Below are 20,846 nucleotides of genomic sequence, written 5' to 3'. Positions count from 1 at the left end.
TCTTCATTATAAAGAGAAATGTCATCCTCGACATCCTCCTTCTAGCCGCTTTCAATTGCATGAAGCAAGTAGTTAATCCCAGCCCTCCCTCCCTCAGGCTGCCACCCTGTGCCCTCGTTTCCTCTCCCACAGGCTGAGGCTCCACTGGGGAGGCGCAGGGCCACATTTCCTTCTGAGATGCACGCTGCCTTCACATGCCAGCAGTTCTGAAAGCTGCGACATGGCTTCGGTAAGGGGACCCACAGCTAGCTGGGAAGGCTTTGCTGTGCCACTCGGGCTTCTCTAGAGAAGCAAGGACCAGGGATGCTTATCTAGGTATACATGGGAGGGGACTTCTATCAGGAAAATGACTCACATGAGAGGGGGACAAGAGGAAAGTCAAAGGAAATAGAGGAAAGGGCTAGGAGGCAGAGGGCATTTACAGAGGTGTAAATAAAGGCATGCACATATGTAAATATATTTATATATGAGGATGGGGAAATAGATTTATGTGCATATATTTATAGGCTTTAGTATTAAGGTAGCAGCTGGACATTGGGTCTCCACTCAAGTACTCCCTCAATGCAAGACTACTTTGTTCTATTAAACTGGCATTCCATGATGCTCACCTTCCCAACTTGATCGCTGAAGACAAAGCGGGTGCATAAGAAAATGCGAAGAAACCTGGTGGTGCCCGGCTATCAAAAGGTATAGCATCTGAGGTCTTAAAGGCTTGAAGGTAAACAAGTGGCCATCTAGCTCAGAAGCAACAAAGCCCACATGGAAGAAGCACACCAGCCTGTGTGATCAAAGGGATCAGAGGTGCTGAAGGGATCAGTTCTCAGGCATCAAAGAACAAAAATCATATACTGAATGAGAGGAGTGCGGGGTGGGGACCCAAAGCCCATCTGTAGGCGACGGGATATCCCTTTATGGCAGGGTCACAGGGAGGAGATGGGGCAGTCAGGGTGAAGTGTAGCAAGGATGAAACATACAACTTTCCTCTAGTTCCTAAATGCTTCCTCCCCCCACCCCCACCCACTATCATGATCCCAATTCTACCTTACAAATCTGGCTAGACCAGAGGATATACACTGGTACAGATAGGAACTGGAAACAGGGAATCCAGGACGGATGATCCCTTCAAAACCAGTGGTGAGAGCGGCAATACCGGGAGGGCAGAGGGAGGGTGGGGTACAGAGGAGGAACCAATTGTAAGAATCTACATATAATCTCCTTCTTGGGTAACAGATGACAGAAAAGTGGATGAAGGATGATGTCGGATAGTGTAAGATATGACAAAATAACTTATAAATTATCAAGGTTTCATGAGGGAGGAGAGAGCAGGGAGGGTGGGAGAAAAATGAGAAGCCGATGCCAGGGGCTTAGGTGGAGAACAAATGTTTTGAGAATGACGAGGGTAACGAATGTACAAATGTGCTTTATACAACTGATGTATGTGTGGATTGTGATAAGAGTTGTGTGAGCCCCCAATAAAATGATTTTTTTTAAAGAAAATGGTTCACACAGTTGTAGAAAGGGGCAAGTCCAAGTCTGGCCAGGTCAGATGTTAGGCTGGAGGCTTCTCCTGACTCTCTGCAGGGGACTGATGAACCCATGATTGAACAGAAGACAACAGGCTGGTGATCACAGAGGTGACTGAATCTGAGTTTGGCAAGTCATGTGGCAGACCACTGCAGCTTTCCAGGGTAGGCAGGCAAGATGGCAGATCACTGGCTCAAACCAGGTACATGATGCAGCCCCAGCAAGAGGCAGGTGAGCATCGTACAGCCATTCTTCCTACATGAAGCAGACATACCCACGAGAAACCTTTCTTTCAGGTGCGTCAGCGCTGACTCGAGTACTGGGTTTGCACTCCACCTGAGCCTTCTGATAATGCTCCTCTTAGTGGATCTCATCACAGAGATAATTACATGATGTTCAGTCACTCACAATCAAACAAACTCGCTGCCATCGAATTGATGCCAACTCATAGCGACCCTATAGAATGGGGCGGAACTACCCTTGTGAGTTTCCAAGAGTGTAACTGTTAATGGGAGTAGAAAGCCCCATCTTCCTCCCCTTAGGAGCGGCTGGTGGTTTCGAACTGCTAACCTTGCAGATCATAGTCCAACAGGTAACCGCTATGGTACCAGGGTTTCCGTGTGTTAGGTCAGATCGTGGGTGATTACTATGTTTCAACTCTGAACCATTGAGAATCCTGGCCCAGCCAAGCTGACACTAAACCCAACAATCACAGCGTCTTTATATAAGTGGCACCTGAGCTAACGGGCAGGATGGGATGCTGGACCATGAAGGTGAGCGCTTCTCCGTGATCTGGGCTTCTGCTTCTGGACTCCACTCATCACTTCTGAGGACCCCTCCCTCCATCCACCTCCCCTCATTCCCTCTTCTCATTTGCTCCTTGCTTTCCTAAGCTGACAACCCCCCAGGCCAATTGCAGCTCCCAGGGACCCCTGTGTGCAGAGCCAAGTGCGCCCAGGGGTGGTCACGGCAGCAACCCTGCAGAAGCAGCTTGCCAGGACTTCCTTCCAAGGAGCCTTTCTGGGGTTTGAGCTGTCAACCTGTGTGGTCGTGGCTGAGCACCTGAAGGAGTGTGCTCCCCAGGCTCTCCTCCCCGTTTCCTCGGCAAGCTCATCCCTGGACTTCGGTTTGTTTCTGCCCAAGATAACGTTTATGACCTTATCACATAGGGAGGGGTTGAGGGTGACCAGGGTGGCAGAGGCCCCTCCCCTGGAACCCCTTGCCTTCTGCACACAGCCATAGCCCTGATCTTCACCACAGACCCAGGGGATCTGGCAGGGCCCAGGTGGCACAGTGGGTTAAACTCATGCAGTTAGAACCCACCAGCCTTTCCCTGGGGGAAGAAGAGGAAATCTGCTTCCGGAAAGCCAGCGAGCCCTGGAAACCCCATGGGGCAGTGTTACTCAGTCCTATAGGGGCGCTGTGAGTTGGGAGGGGCCCCAAGGCTGTGGGGCTGTGGGTGTCCCCCTCAGGGCCCTGAGAGTCTACACCTGTCCTTCCTCAAGGCAGCCTGGGAGATCCGGGTCACTGCCCACGACAGAGCCCTTCGCCTTGGCTGGCGTTCGGCATAGCTCCTGTGAGGTGTTCACGCTGAGATGCTTCCCAGGCACTGGAGTGGCCATTGGCATCCCCATAATTGGTGACCAGTGAGACCCATGGCATGTGGCACTGCTGTGACAGCAGGGCTGGCCAGGAACTGTCCAGGTGCCATGAGGAGGACCAACCACTTGGGCCCAAGGCTACTGTGTAGCATATTGTGCCTCCCAGAAATTGACCTCTTGAAAGTCACGGTTGACCCTGTTACCCACAAGGAGAGACCAAAGGGGAGAGCAGTGGTTTGTGGAGCCTGCAAAGTACTAGGTGCCCCTTCCCAGAGACAGGGCTAGACAGTCTCTCCCTGGAGAGTGGGGGCAACTTGTCTTGGCACCCGAGTGCCCACAGAAGACCTTCCTGCCCAGTCTTGACTTGCTTAGTTGATAGTTTCTGTGACCTTTTGGAAGCAGATTGACAGGCCTGTCTTCTGCATCCCCCTCTCAGGGACCATCTGGATTTTTCTCAGGCATGGCTCTCCAGTGTCAGACTCCAACGTCGAGCCTCCCACACAGGGCGAAAAGACGCCCTGTCTCTTAAGGCTGCCCACCGGCCTTATCTGTCCCAGCAGTTCTAGGAACCTGAGGCAGGCAAGTTGTGCTCGTAGGGAGAACAGCCTGCCAGCCCTTTCTTGCTCCTGTTTCCTCCTGTTTTGATCCCAGCCTGGAGGGGCGGGTCTGTTCTTATCCTTCGCATTCTGTCCATCCCCTCCCTGTCTCCCCCTCGATCAGTAGTGGGGCCTTGGGATAAGCGTCGGGCTAGTATCACAAGGTTGTCAATTCAAACCCATCAGTGGCTCTAAGGGAGAACACTGAGACTGGCTGTTCCAAGTATTGCAGAGCAAACACGTCACTCTGAGGACTCTGACTCAAGTCATGGTGTTTCCCGTCACCTCGCAGGCATGTGACAGCTGGACACTGAATAAGGACGAGGGGCGAAGAACCGATGCATTTGAATTACGGTTCTGACAAGGAGTGATGAACAGGGCCATGGATTGCCCAAAGAACAAACAACTGTGTCGTGGAAGCAGGACAGGCAGAACCCCCCTTGGAAGTGAGGATGTCGAGACTTCGCCTCACATACTTTGGACATGTTGTCAGGAAGGACCATTCCCTGGAAAAAGACATCAGGCTCCGGAAAGCTGAGCATCAGTGAAAAAGAGGAAGGCTCTCAGGAGGTGGGCTGACACAGTGGCTGCAACAATGGGCTCGAAGGTAACCATTGTGAGCCTGGCGCAGAGCCAGGCACTGTTACTGTCTATCATACGTGGGGTCGCCATGAGACAGAACCAGAACCATAGGCACTTCTTCACAGCAAAGACTCAGTCACGGAAACTATATGCAGAGTTGCTATGTGATGCTGTAACCCACTCAGTGGCAGTGGGTTTGGTTTTAGGATTTTGTTCCTTGTTGTGCTAGTCTGGATACATTAGAAAAACAAATCCACAGAAACTCGTGCATAAGAGAGAGTTTTCTATAAAGGTTAAGTGCACATCAAGAAAACATCCCAACCCAGTGCTACCCAAGCCCACAAGTCCAACATTAGCCCATATGTCCCAACCCATCCACAAAGTCCTCCTCCAAAGACACTGAGATAGTTAAAGTTTATTGTGCCAACCTGGCCGATAAACACAGGTGGTGTTAATTGAAGGGCGGAGGGATACATGGCTCAGGGAACCTCACCTTTGCCTTTCTAGTTCTTGGGCCTCTTGCTTTCTGATGGTCAGACCAGGGTGCAGCTGCCTTAGCCAGTTCCCTGCTTCCGCTGGCAAGGCTCACTTCCTGCAAGACATCCCTGAGGAGAAACCACATGGACCTACCCCGATGCAGCCCTGGGTGCTGGAGCAGCCGTGTGGAGACCCCTGCCAGCGCTGAGATGCTTTCCTCCTGCAGTCGACATCATTGCATGTGTTTTGTGAGATGGAGGAGGACTTTGTGGATTGGTGTTGGACATATGGGTTCATGTTGGACTTGTGGGCTTGGGCAGCACTGGGTTGGGATGTTTTCTTTCTTTTCTTTTTTTTACAGTTCAATATTTTTATTGGTTTTTTTTTCTTTTCTTTTTTTACATTTTATTAGGGACTCATACAACTCTTATCACAATCCACACATATACATACATCAATTGTATAAAGCACATGAGTACAATCTTTGCCCTAATCACTCTCAAAGCATTTGCTCTCCACTTAAGCCCTCTGCATCAGGTCCTCTTTTTTTTTCTCCCCTCCCTCCGGGATGTTTTCTTGATGTGCACTTAACTTTATAGAAAACTCTCTCTTGTACATATGGGTTTCTGTGGATTTGTTTCGCTGATGTACCCAGACTAACACTTAGGATGAATAAAACAACAATTTTGTAAAGTGAAGAAGAAGAAGGCTCTCACCCAGCTGGGTTGACACAGTGGCCACAACAGTGGCACCAAACAAACAATTGTCAGGAGGGCGCAGGGCCAGGCGGGGCTTTGTTATGCATAGGGTGGCTATTGTCTGAAGCGCCTCAATGGCACCCAACAACAACAACTAGCAAAATAGCACATTCTCGGTCATTTGTAGGAGTAGGCAGACTCATTGAAGCCTTAAGGCCTGGGTCAACTGTTGATATAAACGGTGACTGACGGGGAGGACGCTTGGTGTGCCTCTGAGGCACAGTCTGGCCGGGCACCTGTGTCCCTCCTCCCATCAGCTTAGACTCCAACATCTGCCCAGTCAAGGAGAAGATGGGGAGCTGTCTGCTGACTTGTCTGGCTCTCATTTAATGGGTTTTCCGGACGAGAAACTGAAAGTTCTTAGAGGCCCGGGAACCCCCTCCAGGACACTGGATTTCTGGGCATGTACGGGGGCTCCTAGAGCGGCCAGAATCTGGTGGACTCGGCTTCCCTAGACTTGGCCGGTGCTGCTGTCCACTCCGCAGTGAGCCACGAGCCACAGGCAGCTCGCCTGGCAAATGTGCCAGGCCCTCTAGTGATCTTCACTTGGGTTCGTTTGGAATTTCCCAACTCAAAGAACGCATTGGTCTACAGTCCCCAGATGAGGAAGTTACATGGTGTGTAATAAAGAATTCTCTAGGAATTGTTTGAACTCGGTTAATAAACCAAAAGACACGGGTGCCGTTGTTGTTGTTCGGGGTGGCGAACCAAGCTCTGGCCTCGTGGCCACCCTACATAGAGCAGAAGAAAACCCACTGGGCCCAGCGCCGTTCTCAACACGGTGATGTCCGAGCCCACGGTTGCAGCCCGTGTCCATCCATCCCCTTGGAGGTCTTCCTCTTTATGGATCAACCCAAGGAAATCCCCACCCTTCACCCCCACTTAAGCATGCATGGCAACGGTGTTCTGCTTTCTTAGGAAACACATCTGGGTATTGAATGAAAAGACACCATTGCGAGGACCGCGCAGGCCGGGCAGTGCTGGGGCACTGTGAGTCGGACCCAACTTGAACGGCACCAACCCCAAACGCCCGTAGCAGACCTGCCTGATGTTTTCAAACCATTCTGGAAAGGACACACGCATGCGGTATTAGAGCCATTCGCTGAGATGGGCTCAGGCAATCCAACGGTGGGTTAACACCCTCTCCCTGGTTCTCCTTATTCTTTCTCGGGAGGGATTCTCCACAGCCTCCGGGTCTGACCATTCGGATCCGATTAAACAGGACGACGTGTGTCCGGTGGCTGCTGAAGCCCTGCTCCAGGAGGGACATGGGAGCAGATGCCATCACCCTGAGCCAGCCAGACCTGAGTCCTAGCTTCCGACCGAGTCTCCTGGTAACAGAACTTCTTGTTGGGTTGAGGAACAATGAGCGAAAGCCCCATCTTTCCTGTTCAATTTCACAGCCTGGTACTTGGCATCTTTACTGAGGTGTGGGATTCTTTTGAGTTTCATGTGAAGGGGAGGTCATTCATTTTGGAAACATTGACCAGATGTAGCAGAAGGGAGGGGCCCTGGTAGTGTCGTGGGTGAAGCTCTGGACTGCTAACTGAAAGGTTGAAGGTTCAAGCCTACCAGCTACTCCTTGGGAGGGATATGAAGCAGTCTGGCCCTGAAGAGACTGGCAGCCCTGGCAACCCACTACTCCTCTGACCTAGAGGGTTGTTATGAGGTGCAATTGACTTAGTGGTTGTGAGCCCTTGATTACATGCAAGAAGTGCTGGTGGTGAGTAGTAGGGTTCAGAACTGACTCAATAGCAGCAGGCTGGCTGGGTGTTGTTCCCTAGCTCGACCACTGCTGAGGGCTCTAGCCCTGGACCTTTCTGCACTGCTGTTCCATGACAATGGGTGACCACTGGTCCCACCCAGCCTCGCTCTCTGCCATTTCTGGGCAGCTCACTTATCTATACTCACTGCCTTTTGTTCCCCAACAGTTTTATCGGCACACAATTCACATAGCACACAATTTAATAGATCAACCACACCAGGAAGAGTTGTACAGTCATCACCACAAACCGTTTCAGAACATTGTCTTCATTACTGGGCTCATTGTTATGAGCTCCCGTTTCCCACCTACCCACAACCTCCCCTGCCAGCCCCCCGGGAGCCATGAATCCAGTTATTGTCGCTATGGATTTACTGATCCTGGATTTCATAGACAGAAAAACACTTAAACACACGCACACAACTAATAGCCACGACGAAGTACAACACATAAAATCCTTTATCAGAAAGGGAAAAGATATTAAAAACCAGAACAAATTTAAATGGATCGTAAGGAGAAACAAATACTGTGTACACTCTGGTATAGCCGACCCAAATATCCACGGAGGCACCTAATTTTACCGCAAAAACTGCATAAAATGTGCTGAGAAACTCAGCTTATACATGAGTATATACAGTACTCCTTGTTTATTTTTTCCTTGTTATTTTTGAATATTATTTTTTTATAATATTTTCTGTTTTGGGTGAAGCAGTTCAGGTTTGTGTGCAACAATTTCTTGTATCACAGCATTGTTGGCCTTCTGGGCATTTCTCTTCAGATTGATTTCTATTCATCTAGTTTCCCTGCTCCTTATATTCTCATTCTTTGGTCTCAAAATCATTGTTGACCATAGTTTCACGTGGGGTCCCCCCACTGAAGAAGCATAGTGCTTATGGATGAAATGATTTTTTGAGCTGATTTGTTCATGAGCCATGAGGTGACCTTGGGTTCGTTTGGGCCTAAGGTTTAAAGAGCATCTCAGGCAATCATTTTGGAGAGTCATCCAGTCTCAACTGGGCCACTCGGCCTGGTTGTCACTTTATTTTTAGGAGTTTGAAATTATATTCTACAACCCCGCCCTCTTCTATCAGGATCCAGCTAGTGCAGTCCTGATCAGAACTTTTTCTCGGGGAGCGGGGCATCATCTAGTTCCTCTGGTCTCAGGGCAGATGAAGCTATAGTTTGGGCAGAGAATCTGTGCTGTCGACTAGCTTTTCTCTTTGCGTCTTCAGCTTCCTTCTTTTTCTTTGGCTCCAGATGAGTAAAGACCGATAGTTGTGTCTTAGATGGCCGCTCACCATTCTATGTTTGAGTCTGTGGTTGCAGCCCTTGGGCCAATCCATCACCTTGAGGGTCTTCCTCTTTTTCTCACGGCCCCTCTACTTTACCAAGCAGCATGATCACATGTCCAAAGTCCGTGTGACAAAGTCTCCCATCCGCGCTTCCAGGAGCATCTGGCGCCACTCCTACCAAGACCGCTTTGCTCATTCTCCACGTTTGTTCATTGTCTTTGCGAACACTCAGGAGCCCTGGTGGTGTAGTGGTTATGGGTTGGGCTGCTCAACACCAGGTAAGCAGTTTGAAACCACTAGCCACTCAGAGGGAAAAGGAGATTTTCTACTCTCATACAGAGTTACAGTCTTGTGATAAGAATTGTATGAGCCCCCAATAAAAATGATTAAAATTTTTTAAAAGTTACAGTCTTAAAAAACGAACATAAAAATATTTACAGTCCATAGAAGAAGCACATCAGCCTGTGTGATCATGGGGTGTTGACGGGATCAGGTAAGAGGCATCAGAAGACCCAAAGCAATTATATTGATGTGATCGAGGGGGGTCAGCGTGGAGACCCAAAGCCTATCTGTAGACAACTGGACATCCTCCCCACAGAAGAGTCACAAGGAAGGGCCAAGTTAGTCATGGTGCAGCATATCATTGACAAACACACAACATTCCTCTAGTTCTTTAATGCTTCCCCCACCCCCGCCACTATCATGACCCCAGTTTTACCTTAGAAATCTGGCTAGACCGGAGCATGGACACAGGTACAGATAAGAGCTCTTGACACATGGAGTCCAGGACAGATAAACCCCTCCAGAACGGTAATGGGAGTAGCAATACCATGAGGGTAGGGGGAAGGCGGGGGGAAGAAGGGGGAGAAATGGGAAACTGATAGCAAAGATGGACATATAACCCCACCCCCAGGGGGATGAGCCACAGAAGCATGGGTGAAGGGAGACAGCAGATGGTGTAGAATAAGAAAATAATAATTTATAAATTATCAAGGGTTCATGAGGGTGGGGGAGGGAGGGAAAAAGAGGAGCTGATCCCAAGGGCGCAAGCAGAAAGAAAATGCTTTGAAAATGATGATGGCAACATAGGTACAGATGTGCTTGATACAAGTGATGTATGGATTGTTGTAAGAGCTGTTGTAAGAGCCCCAATAAAATGATATTGAGATGACGGAGGGGTAGAATGTTACTGAATGCCGACATGGCTGAACTGCTGAATGTTTTGTTGGGTCAGAGTGGACTTTAAAAAGTTGATGGAGAAATGGAATGAAAATATAACAGAGTTATATGAGCCCCTAATTTTTAAAAAAATATTTTGGTGGGAGATCGTATATGCCATAAACTTTGACAAAACTTCAGAAGGTCATTCCAGCAAAATAGATAATGCTGAATACCTAAATCCAAGTTGTGTATGGAGATCAGTATTTAATGTCGAATGTTTTGTGTTACAATACTTAAAATGTGAGTGTAGTCTCTTAACATTTGCCAACATACTTTTTTTTTTTTTACAAAAGTAAATCCTACCATACTGAGAAAAAAAACATTCATACTGGAACTGGATGGGTTGAAATGAAATGTCTATCAAATGTTGAATGTGAAATTGATGATCTTCTCTACCGACTTTCACCTAAATCATAATGAAGAGTTTTTATTTTAAATTTTAAAAATAAGTTAAAAAAGAAAATATTACAGAGTTTTCCCACTATCTTTTTGAAGTCCCTTGGTCTATTTTACACACACACACACACACACACACACACACACACACACACACACACACCCCTGTGTGAAGGCAGAGCTGGGGCTCATGGAACTGGAAAAGTTAAGAGCCTAGGAGGGGTCTTGACCTGCTGAGCCCCCAGCACAAAAGCTGAGATTACTCACAGAAATGGGGAGCTGGGAAGTGCAGTTCCAAGCATCCCATAGGAGTCTAAGTCCCCCCCCCGCCCCCCCAGGGAGTCAGAGCAGCTGTGGTCCCCTGGCGGCCAGCAGTGCTGGGAGTCATGGGCAGCCTGTGCCCCACAGCACAGGTGCACAGCAAGCTCTCCTTGAGTCTCGCCTGGGCTGGCTTCTTGTTTGCACCCTGGGGATTCCGCATGAAGTTCTAGCTAGTTGAGTCTAAGGCATTTTCTAAAGCACCCCCTGAAGGAATGTTTTCCTCTGTGCAAACAGTTCCTTTGTGCAGAGGGTGTTGGGCGGCTTCTTGGCACAGACGCAGGTGGGAACCACTCAACTGGGTGTCACTCATTCCCAGGGTGGGAGGACCAGGGGTGTAAAGACTTGCTCCAGACGTCAACACATAGGGCTGCGCTGCCCTGACGCTCTGCCAGACAAGGCTCTCTGGATCAGCTCAGGGCACCAGATGACTCCTGATGCCTGCACTGGCAAGGCGGCGCTGCCTGGTGTCCTGTCTGTGAAACCCAGGGTGGGACAGGCCCGATGGGGAATTATGAATGTGCCTACCCTACAGAACCTGGGGGGGTGGGGTTCTTAGCAGAGCTGGGTAGGGTGTGCGGGGCGGGAATGAGGAGGAGTCTGCCTACGTGGCTGGGTGGAGTAAGTCTCCTACTGCCTTGTAGGTTAGAGGTGAGGTCTTCCGGGTTAGCCCTGGAGACAGGTTTCTGGGGGAGGTCCTGACCATGGCAGAGGCTGGTAAGGGACCACCACCTTCCTGCTGGGCCCTCTCTGTCCCTATGCATCTCAGAGGGGGAGCCACGCTGGTGGGAAGGGGCACTTGCTGGTTCCTCTGCCCACGGGCACCAGTCGTCAGCGTGACTGCTTTGACATTGCCATGGAGGGGGCCATGGCAGGGGCTCTGGATGAGCTGGGGCCTGTCCTAGAGTCCGTGCAGGCAGGAGTCTTCCCACTACCTTGGAGGCTGGAGAGGATCCAGCCCTACCGTTTCCCTGAAAATAAGACAGTGTCTTATATTAATTTTTGCTCCCAAAGATGTGCTAGGTCTTATTTTCAGGGGAAATAAGGCTATTTTTCCATGAAGAATACGCTACACATTTATTGTTTTATTAAGAGACCTCTCACTTCCTGTGTGCTCTGACTGCTGACAGTGAGCCACGCAGCAGCGCCTGCTGCTATGATCCAGAGTCCAGAGTTACGGTAGCTTTGGGGTGGGGGCTAATTTTCAGGGGTGCCTTATATTTCAGCAAGAGACAAAACTGTACGTAGGTCTTATTTTCGGGGATGTCTTACTTTCAGGGAAATGGGATTGCAGAGACTTTGGAAGCAATCTTGAGAGACCCTAGACTCCTGTTCCCTGGGAATTCAGGTAAGACAAGTGAACAGTACATACCTAAGTGACCCCTTCAGGGGTAGGGCCAGCTTCCAATAGGAGCCTCAAAAAGTTCATGGAAAAAATCCATTTGTGTGTGTGTGTTCTGGAAAAGCTCACTTGCTTTGCAAAAATGCGAGAATCTACATGCTACTTCTGGCTCCTCACCTGACCTCCAGTTCTCGGCATTTGAGCCAGCAGCCTACCATGTTGCTGCTGATCCCAGGAGTCGGGACAGATAACGGGAACTTCATAAAAACCTGATACTTTTGTTCATCAAAGGACTCTATCAACAACGTGAAAAGAGCGCCTACAGACTGGGAAACTTTCATTTCAACCATTTTCATATACCCTAGCAACCATTTTCATATACCCACTAAGGGTTCAATATGCAATAGTACATATAGATAATATACATGTAGTATATGTATTTAATAGATTAACCATCACATGTATTTAATACATATCTTAAACTTCTAAAATAAAAAGACAGACAACTCAATCAAAAGTTAACATTTTCCCTGCTAGATGTAGGACCATTCTTCTCTGCAGCCAGCAGACTGCCTACCGCTTGACCTGCTGATCCCGGGCCATTACGTGCAGCAGAAGCCTCCAGCCTGACATCTGACTCATGAACTTGGAACTTGCCAGTCTGCACAACCAAAACAAGCCCTTTCCTTGAGGCCAGTCTCTCTCTATTCCTATGTATGCTTCACTGGTTTTGCTTTTTAGAGAACCTAGCGTAAAGACACCTCCCAAGTCAGTACCAAACGTCACAGGGAATGCCGCGCCTTGACCTCCAAATACCGATGTGTTTTCTTCAGTTATAAGCAATGAGAACATTCTAAGAGATGCTGAGCAGCAGAGGCATAGTTGAAGCAGCCTCACTCTCTTATACAGGGGGTCACGAGGAGTCAGGATCGATTCGATGGCACCCAACAAGTCTTTCCGTTTGAGTAGACACGCTGAGGAACTGTCTGCCAGGATGGCCTATGACTATGAACTGAGAGGATGCTTGCTCACCTGCTGCAGCCTTTGCCACCCGGCGAGGAGGAGCTGGGCCCTGTGGGGCTCTGCGTCCTCTCAACATTCCCACCAGGTGCCAGGAGGCAGAGTGGTTAAGAGCTTCTCAGAGGGTCTTGGGTTGACTTCGCCCATCTAACAGAGCAGACCTTGGCCAAAGCACTTCACCACAGCCAGCACCCGCCACTGAAGCCTGTGTGCTGCTGTGACGTTGGACAGCTTTCAGGGGAGCTTCCGGCCCATGACGAGCCCCCAAGAAAGGCTTGGCAATAGACTTACAAAACCAAACACCAGCCCCACCCCCACTCACCGCCAGTGAGTCAATTCAGACTCACGGCGACCTTACAGGACAGTAGAACTGCCCCAGTGGGTTTCCGAGACGGATTCTGCAGCTCACTCCAGTGTCATGACCTGGCTGGAGGCACCTCTGCTCGGCCGCGGAGGCCACATTGGCTTTTTGGGTAGGTTACTCTGGACATCAGCCAGAACCAACCCTGCAAGCCAGAGCCACCTCCGCCCTCAGCTGACTGACTGAGGTCACAGGCACACAGGGCTCATGGGCAACCGCTGCTGTGCAGGCAGCTCCTCTGAGTGACCACAGGGCCTGTCCTCATCCTCCCATCTCTCACCTATGAAGCTCTAGGAACCTCGAGACGAGCCTGGGGAATGGGAATCATTTGCCCCCCAACCCCCCCCCAATCCGCCTCCAGTAGGAGTCGAGTTCCCCAGACCTACAGGCTCCCTCAAGGGCCAAGGCAGCCAGCCTCTCCGCCCAGCATGCAAGCTTTGGCCACAAGATGTCCCTGGGACACTATGGATGCCTTGGGTCGGCCATCTCCTGCCTGCCTTGTTTCTGAGCTGGGGCCAGCTGCAAGGTCCTGCGCCTGGCCTCCAGCCGTTCTCCCCACCCTGCCTCCCAAGACGCCTCACTGGTGGCCACAAGCCATAGCTCACCTGGGAAATTCTGGATGGAGCAACTCATGCCCACGTGTCGTCCATTTATCTGGGGCCCTTATCTCCCTGGCTGTCAGCTTCAGCCCTTTCTGCAGACTGTGACCATGGCAGAGACAATGTTGCCACAGTGCAAACCTGGAGCAAACACTGCAGGGCTGGGAGAACTAGTCTCCCCAGGCTGCTCATGAGCCAGGAGGTGGGCAGGGCCCGTGACCCTGGGTCTGCTGGGAGGGTGTGCAAAGTATCCAACAAGGCATGCTTGCCTCCAACTCCCGTCTGTCGATGTGGCTGCTTTGGTCGCTCTGGGCACACCCCTTGGCGCTCAGCACCCCCAGCCTCTTCCTCATGGTGCTCCCTCACTGCCAGGCCCGCTTGCCAAGACTGGCCACAAAGGGACTCGCATGGGCGCACGCAGCACTTGTGGGTGTGTGGCTGTGCCATGGCTGGATGAGGGACACCCTGGGACAGGCTGCACAGCGGTGCCATCTCCTCCAGGTAGTGTGTGCCTGCGGGCCTGTCCCAGCGGGCTGAGGGGCGGCTCTTGGCTTTGACCAAGTGAGTGGGAACGAGGGCGGATCTCCTTGGAGAACTCCTACTTCCAGCCTGCAAGTAAGCGAATTAACACTTCTTGTAAAACACACTTAGGTTGGCAGCGCTGCCCGGCACAAGCAGATGTCTGTGTAGAAGCATCAAATACTCGGGTGTCCTGTCGTGAATGTCAGGACCCCAGTGGACGTCGCACGGATGTCATGGCTCTGTGTGAAGTGGGGCAGATCCCAAAGCGCAAGCAGCTACCCTCGCCCCATCGTCAGCCATGAGGAAATGCCCCTGGATATGCTCTGGAGCCCTGGGGTCGAGTCCAGGACGTGGAATCCGGGGCACTCACTGTGGACCTTCTCAGAGGCCACCAGGAGGTCCACGAGCTAGGACGTGGGGCTGCCTTCCCAGCCCACACAAGCATTGCGTGGCACTTGCCCCAACAGAGGGCCTGGGGAATGGCTGGAAGATACCTGACCCCAAACCCAACCTACGGTCAAGCCAATTCAGCTTCCAGTTCTACGTGAGGAGAGAGCCAGCCTCCTTAGGGTGTCCAAAGCTGTAGTCTTGGGTTTAGCAATCCAATGCTCAACCTAGTGAGCCACCAGGACCCTGAGGCGGCTTCCCAATTTCCTTTCGGGGATTCCATGATTAAGCAGACCATGTCATAGAGGTTTGCACACATCAGCTACTGATTACTGCTTTGCTCTGCTGTCTCGGACAGTGGCCCCATCCATCCTCAGCCCCCACTCCCCAAGGGTGGTGTGTGTCTCATTATCTCCATTACACTTAGGAATCCCATTTCAGTGATGGCAGCCTGTCATTCCTGACGTGAAGGGTGCGCCGTGCTGGGGCTCCCCTCCGAGTCCACAATGTGTCCTCAGAAGGTGTCATCTGTATCCTTTGCCCATGGTGACCAAGCAGGTATGACATGATGAATCCACACCAACACTCCAGTCTCCCTTAGCCTTTGGACGCCATCTGCTGTTGTGTACCAAGATGGTTCTGTCATCTGGCCACACTGGGGGTCATGGTTCACCCAGCCAGCCAACCAGCCAACCAACCAACCAGTTAAAAGTCCTGTGGAGCTACAGCACCGAGTCCAGAATCTCTGCTTGAATTGACTCATTTCAATAAATTTGGTCTGACCCAACTTCGTTTCTGCTGCCTTATTACTGACACACGTGTTACTGAATTTCTGTTGGTATAAACTGGGAAAATCATGTGGTTCTTCTGGAGTCTAGGTTCAGGGCTAGAGGCAGGGAAAGGCAGTCGGATGGCCCTGGAGATAAAAACAGGCTCTCAAGGCAGAGGGTGAACCTCTTTAGGCAGGGCCATGGGCCACTTCTGCTGGCATGGAAGAGTGACAGTGTTTGGGGGTTCAATGGGTCTTGCCCGCATGTCCCCATCCAATCTTGAGGATCCCGTTCCTTTCCAATCAAGGCCTTACTTTGCAGACACTCTTACTAGGTTGGGACCTTAATAGTGCTGTGATCTGGCCACTGGCCAGAGAGCGAGCTGCGTGGGTACTTCCAGATCTGGTGGTTTATTCCTAGCTTACATCGTGGCACAGCCACAGTGCTGCGGTGAGGTGGCCTGTGATTGGCTCCCTCCCGTCACGCCTATTGCTCACTCTGGAGGTGCACCCGTCCCAGCCTAACAGTTCGGTGTCCATTTGGCTGCAATAATCAGCAGTTGCGTGACTGAACACTAATCCAGTTGCTGCTATGGAGTGGCTCCATGTGCTGAATCCCTTCCGTGAGTCAGTTTTCAGTAAAGCAGACTGTTTCTGTACTGTAATGGCCTTGTGTAATGCAATGCAATGCGATGCACAACCTGGTAGACGCAACACAATGTAACCCATCCGTACAAGGGCCTGGGGGCAAAACGGTGTCTCCCTGCGGGCTGTTTCACTCTGGCAGAACTCTCATGCACACATGGTGCAAGGCAGTGTCTACCTATCAGGGACTCAAGGCAGGCTCAGGGCACACATGGCTGAGACTCCAATTTGGACTTTTATTTTATTTTATTAAAAAAAATTTTTTTTCTTGTAGTTAATTTGGAATTTTAGCTCTCAGATCTATGAGAAGATACATTTTTTGTTTTTCAAAACCATCTACTTGGCTCTGTGTTATCTATGTGACAATAGTGCTAGGTAATGAGGACAATTTGTTACCAGGCGTGGAGCACTGCTCTGAGAAATGTCTACAATGTGGAAGTGGTTTGTAACTGACTAATGAGGTAGAGGTCTGGATTTTTATGTGCTAAATTGTGGGAGCCGAGCTTGCCCTGAAGAGACCGTTGGCAGAATTCGCTGAGACTCTTTTGTGGGGGGAAGAGCTAGCCATGTCCTTTCACTGGCACCTTTGGCCTTGGCCTGGTACCACGAAGGGCCTCTGCCTTCCCTGGTCAGCACTCTTCCTGCCTCGCTTTCTCTAGGGCGAGGTCGTCCCTTCACTGCGGTCAAGTATTTACTCTGTGGCTGGCTCTAGAGGGAGGGTTCATGGAAGCATCATGTTCCAGGGCTACAGCGCCTGTGGCCTGATCCTGGGACTGCGCACATCTCACTCACTCGGCATCAGAAATGGAGAAGGGCCATGGGCCCTGTGTGCAGTGGGGCCCTGAGAGTGGCTCTTGGCTTTGGGGAGGGGCATGAGGTGAGACCTCCTTGAAGAATTCCTCTTTCAAGCCTGCAGGTATGTGAGTAAACATTTATTGTAAAATGTACTTCCTCTGGCCATGCTGCCGGGCCCAAGCAAATGGCTCTCCCTGGGGCCCTGTCACTAGTGTATCAGAGCTAGCAACAACCACAAACCCTAGCCAACCACCTCCTTGTGGGTGTGACAGCTCCAAGATACCCAGTTATTCTTGGAACTTCCAGCATCACATTTGGATGGACAATGGATGGTGCAAGAGGAAAGGTAACCTCGTGAGGAAGGTCAGAATTTTGTGTCCTCAACTGCAGTCTGAGGGTCCCCCGAGGTCCTGGAGGTCCAGTTTTCCACCTGATCGAGTCAAGGCCCATGCGGGAGGTTCTACCCCACCCGTCAGTGTGTCGTGAGCAGGTAGCACATTCGGGTCACGTGTGCCGGTAGAGTGACCAGACACTGATGCGCTGGTCCCCAGAACCTGCAGCTAACAAGCCATCACCGGCAAAGGCCACGCAGTGGATGGCCGCGGTGTGGAAGTCCAGCACTGCCAGCGGCTTCATTGTTCTCCAGTGGAACAGGCGGACACGGTGGTCCCAGCCTGCAGTGGCCAGGAGCTTGCGGTCTGGCCGGATGGCGATGTCAGCAATGCCGGGATTGGTGAGCTCGTACGTTCTGCACACCTACAAGAGAGCAGAAGGGGGAACTATTAGGCAAACGATCTTCAAATCCTCATCCATCCATGGCTCTGACGTCTGGCAATCATGGTCCAGGAAGGAGATGCAGGCCCACCATAACCGATACAGGCTCCTACAGAGCTTGCCCATTCTCTCACAGGCAAGGTACAGACATGGCTCGGGAAGTGGTCTGTGCTTTGTTCTTGACCAGATCCTTGGGTTCTGAGAGAAAAATCGAGGAATTCCTCTGTGCCTCTGATGGCCAGCAGGGCTGCTGTGCGAGCTTCCCGGGTGTGTGGGTCTGGGGCCGGTTCTGACGGATTCCCTTGCCTGTTCCCTTTAAGAAGGGTGTTTCGAGCCCTTAGGAAGGGTAGGCAGTAGCGCCTTTGGATGTCCCTCACCATGGGAACACACTGTTGCTGGAGCTCAGGTGCAAGCACCATCGCCAGCTTGCTGCTCCATGCCAGCAGACACTACTCAACCCTCTGGAGGCATCTCAGCAGCCGGCCTGGCGCATAGGAGTCTGCGGGCTAGAGACCACCAGAAGACGGCAGACACTCGATGCTCTGGAAGACAAGGGAGCTAGAGAGGAAAGCTCGGGCCGGGTGAGTAAGCGCCCTGGGAGGTATGGCTGCAGGAAGCGGCACAAAGTCTACTTGACCTGGCTGAAGGTACTAGTGTCACTCCTGCAGGGGTCTGCGCCTGCTCGGAGCAGCTTACAGAGCTGGCCTCGCTGGTGGCTGAAAGCGCACTCACCCAGTCCTGGGGAATGAGAAAGCTTCCTGCCCCGGCCCTCTGGTTTGGCATGTGCCTCTGGCAGCCGCAGGGGAGGCTCCCCGAGAGGCCATCCATCGTGGCTGAGGCAATTCCTGGTTTTACAGAATGCCTCAGGCAGGGCAGGCTGCTTGGCGACTTTGTCCCAGGTACTGACAGAGGCACTCTGCAATCGCGGTGCATCTCTAAACAGCATCCCCGGCTGAGGAGCACTCACTTGTACAGGAAGAACACAAAGAAAAAGGAGGAAGAAAATGGAAGAAACGAGGGGGGAAAGTGTCAACACTTCTCAGAAGCAAAAGGGATGGGCAGTCGTCAAAGGAGTTTACCATGAGTTAACTAAAAAGGGAAGCATAAGTACCAACGTCCATAAACAAGAGCCCAAAGCAGCGCAACACAGAGAAGATCATCCGGGCTGGCACACCCAGGAAAGAAGTGGGAGGAAAAACCCAAAGGCATGAAGGTCAACTGGAAAGAGACGGTAAGGCAGTGTAGACAGGCAGGATGAAACAAATGCGCAGATTAAAGTGGGAACAAAGAATTAGAGTGGACTGAAAACTAAAGGCAGGCAGAGGTGCTGTAACATTCACTGGACCACTCTGGGGGCGGGTGGGGGGTGAGGTAGACAGAGAAAGAGTTAGTTTCAATTTCTAGAATTGAAGTCTTATGATCTAAGCCCCAAGAAGGCCGCAGAATGTCCCACAGCTAGCAGACAGTGGGGTGATGCCTACAATGACCGAGGAGGGAAGCACGGCCCCACACTGTATGCCCAGTCCAACTGTCACTCAAGTACAGACACAACAGACAAACACTTGGAACATGTAAGAAAGAGGACTAGAAGATTAAGTCCTGTCTTATACAAGATAACTGGAGAACTATAGCAAACGATCTGGCAAAGAACACAGAATTCACTTACCTGTAGGATTAGGTCTAAAACAATACAGGGATTATGGCAACAGAACCGGTTATGTAACTAACAGAGCTATGGGAGGGTAGCAAGAGAGACATGGGATGTGGTTTGTTTGTCTTGTTTTAAATCATTATACTGGGGGCTCGTACAACGCTTATCCACACATACCTCGGTTGTGTCAAACACATTTGCACATTTGTTGCCATCATCATTCTCAAAACATCTGCTTTCCACTCGAGCCCCTGGCCATCAGCTCATTTTTTCCCCCTCCCTCCTGGCTCCCCCAGCCTCAAGAACCCTCGGAAATTCACAAGTCGTCATTATTTTGTCATATATTACACCGTCCAACGTCTCGGCACCCACTTTTCTGCTGACCGGACTTGAGAGAGGAGGTTATATGTAGATCTTTGTTATCAGTTCCCCTTTCTACCCCACCTTCCCTCCACCCTCCCGGTATCGCCACTGGTCCTGAGGGGTTCATCTGTCCTGTATTCCCTGTTTCTAGTTTCCATCTGTACCAGTGTACATCCTCCAGTCCAACTGGATTTGTAAGGTAGAATTGGGATCATGATAGTTGGGGGGAGGAAGCATTTAAGAACTAGAGGAAAGTTGTATGTTTCGTTGTTACACCGTCCCCTGACCGGCTCGTCTTCTCGAGAGATCATTCTATAAGGGAATATCCAGTTGCCCACAAATGGCCTTTGGGTCCCCACTCTGCACTCCCCCTCATTCACGATGATGTGACTTTTGTTTCTTGATGTTTGATACCTGATCCCTTTGACACCTTGTGACCACACAGGCTGGTGTGCTTCTTCCATGTGGGCTTTGATGCTTCTGTGCTAGATGGCTGCTTGTTTATCTTCAAGCCTTTAAGACCCCGATGCTATCGTTTTTGATAGCCGGGCACCATCAGCTTTCTTCACCGCATTTGCTTATGCCCCCATTTGTCCTCAGCAATCATTTAAGGAACGAGAGCACACAATGATATGATTTTTTCCTTCTTTGATGCCTGGGGATGTGTTTTAAAGTTCATGAGTTTTCTCGTGCTTTGTCATTTGTGACCAAAGGATATAAAAGTTAACTCCATCCTTCTTGTGAGATTAGCTGACTCCCCACCATGAGTAAATGACAAGAGCAGTGTTCTTCCCTCTCCCACCTGGCATTCCTTAGGATTGCTCTTGGATTTCTGCACAAAGTAATCAGAAGACAGACAATGTTTTCAGGACTAGACTTCACAGTTAAATCTGAATCTGTGATAAGTGTAAGAGACGCAGGGAGTCTGCGTGGGGTTAGTGGTTTGGAGCTGGCTTAACTACAAGCTGGAGGTTCAAATCCACCCAATAGTTCCGCAGAAGAAAGGCGTGACAAACTGCTTCTGGAAAAAGCACAGCCAAGAGAATCCTATGAGCAGTCGGCTCTGCCGCCCACCAAGTTGCCAAGGATTG

At 50.7% G+C, this 20,846-nt stretch overlaps 1 protein-coding gene across 1 annotated transcript in view; it reads right to left on the bottom strand.

The window, feature by feature from the left end:
* Positions 1-16,413: 16,413 nt before the first annotated feature.
* Positions 16,414-20,846, bottom strand: part of GNB1L (G protein subunit beta 1 like) — a 63,381-nt gene continuing 58,948 nt past the window's right edge. Inside the window, exon 7 of the mRNA XM_075534175.1 lies at positions 16,414-17,723. Within this exon, the coding sequence (XP_075390290.1) occupies positions 17,472-17,723 (252 nt within the window). The 3' untranslated portion in view covers positions 16,414-17,471. The remainder of the gene's footprint in view (positions 17,724-20,846) is intronic.

This window comes from Tenrec ecaudatus, chromosome 16 (genome assembly GCF_050624435.1).
Source record: "Tenrec ecaudatus isolate mTenEca1 chromosome 16, mTenEca1.hap1, whole genome shotgun sequence".
Taxonomy (NCBI): domain Eukaryota; kingdom Metazoa; phylum Chordata; class Mammalia; order Afrosoricida; family Tenrecidae; genus Tenrec; species Tenrec ecaudatus.
This window is presented reverse-complemented; position numbering and strand designations above follow the sequence as displayed.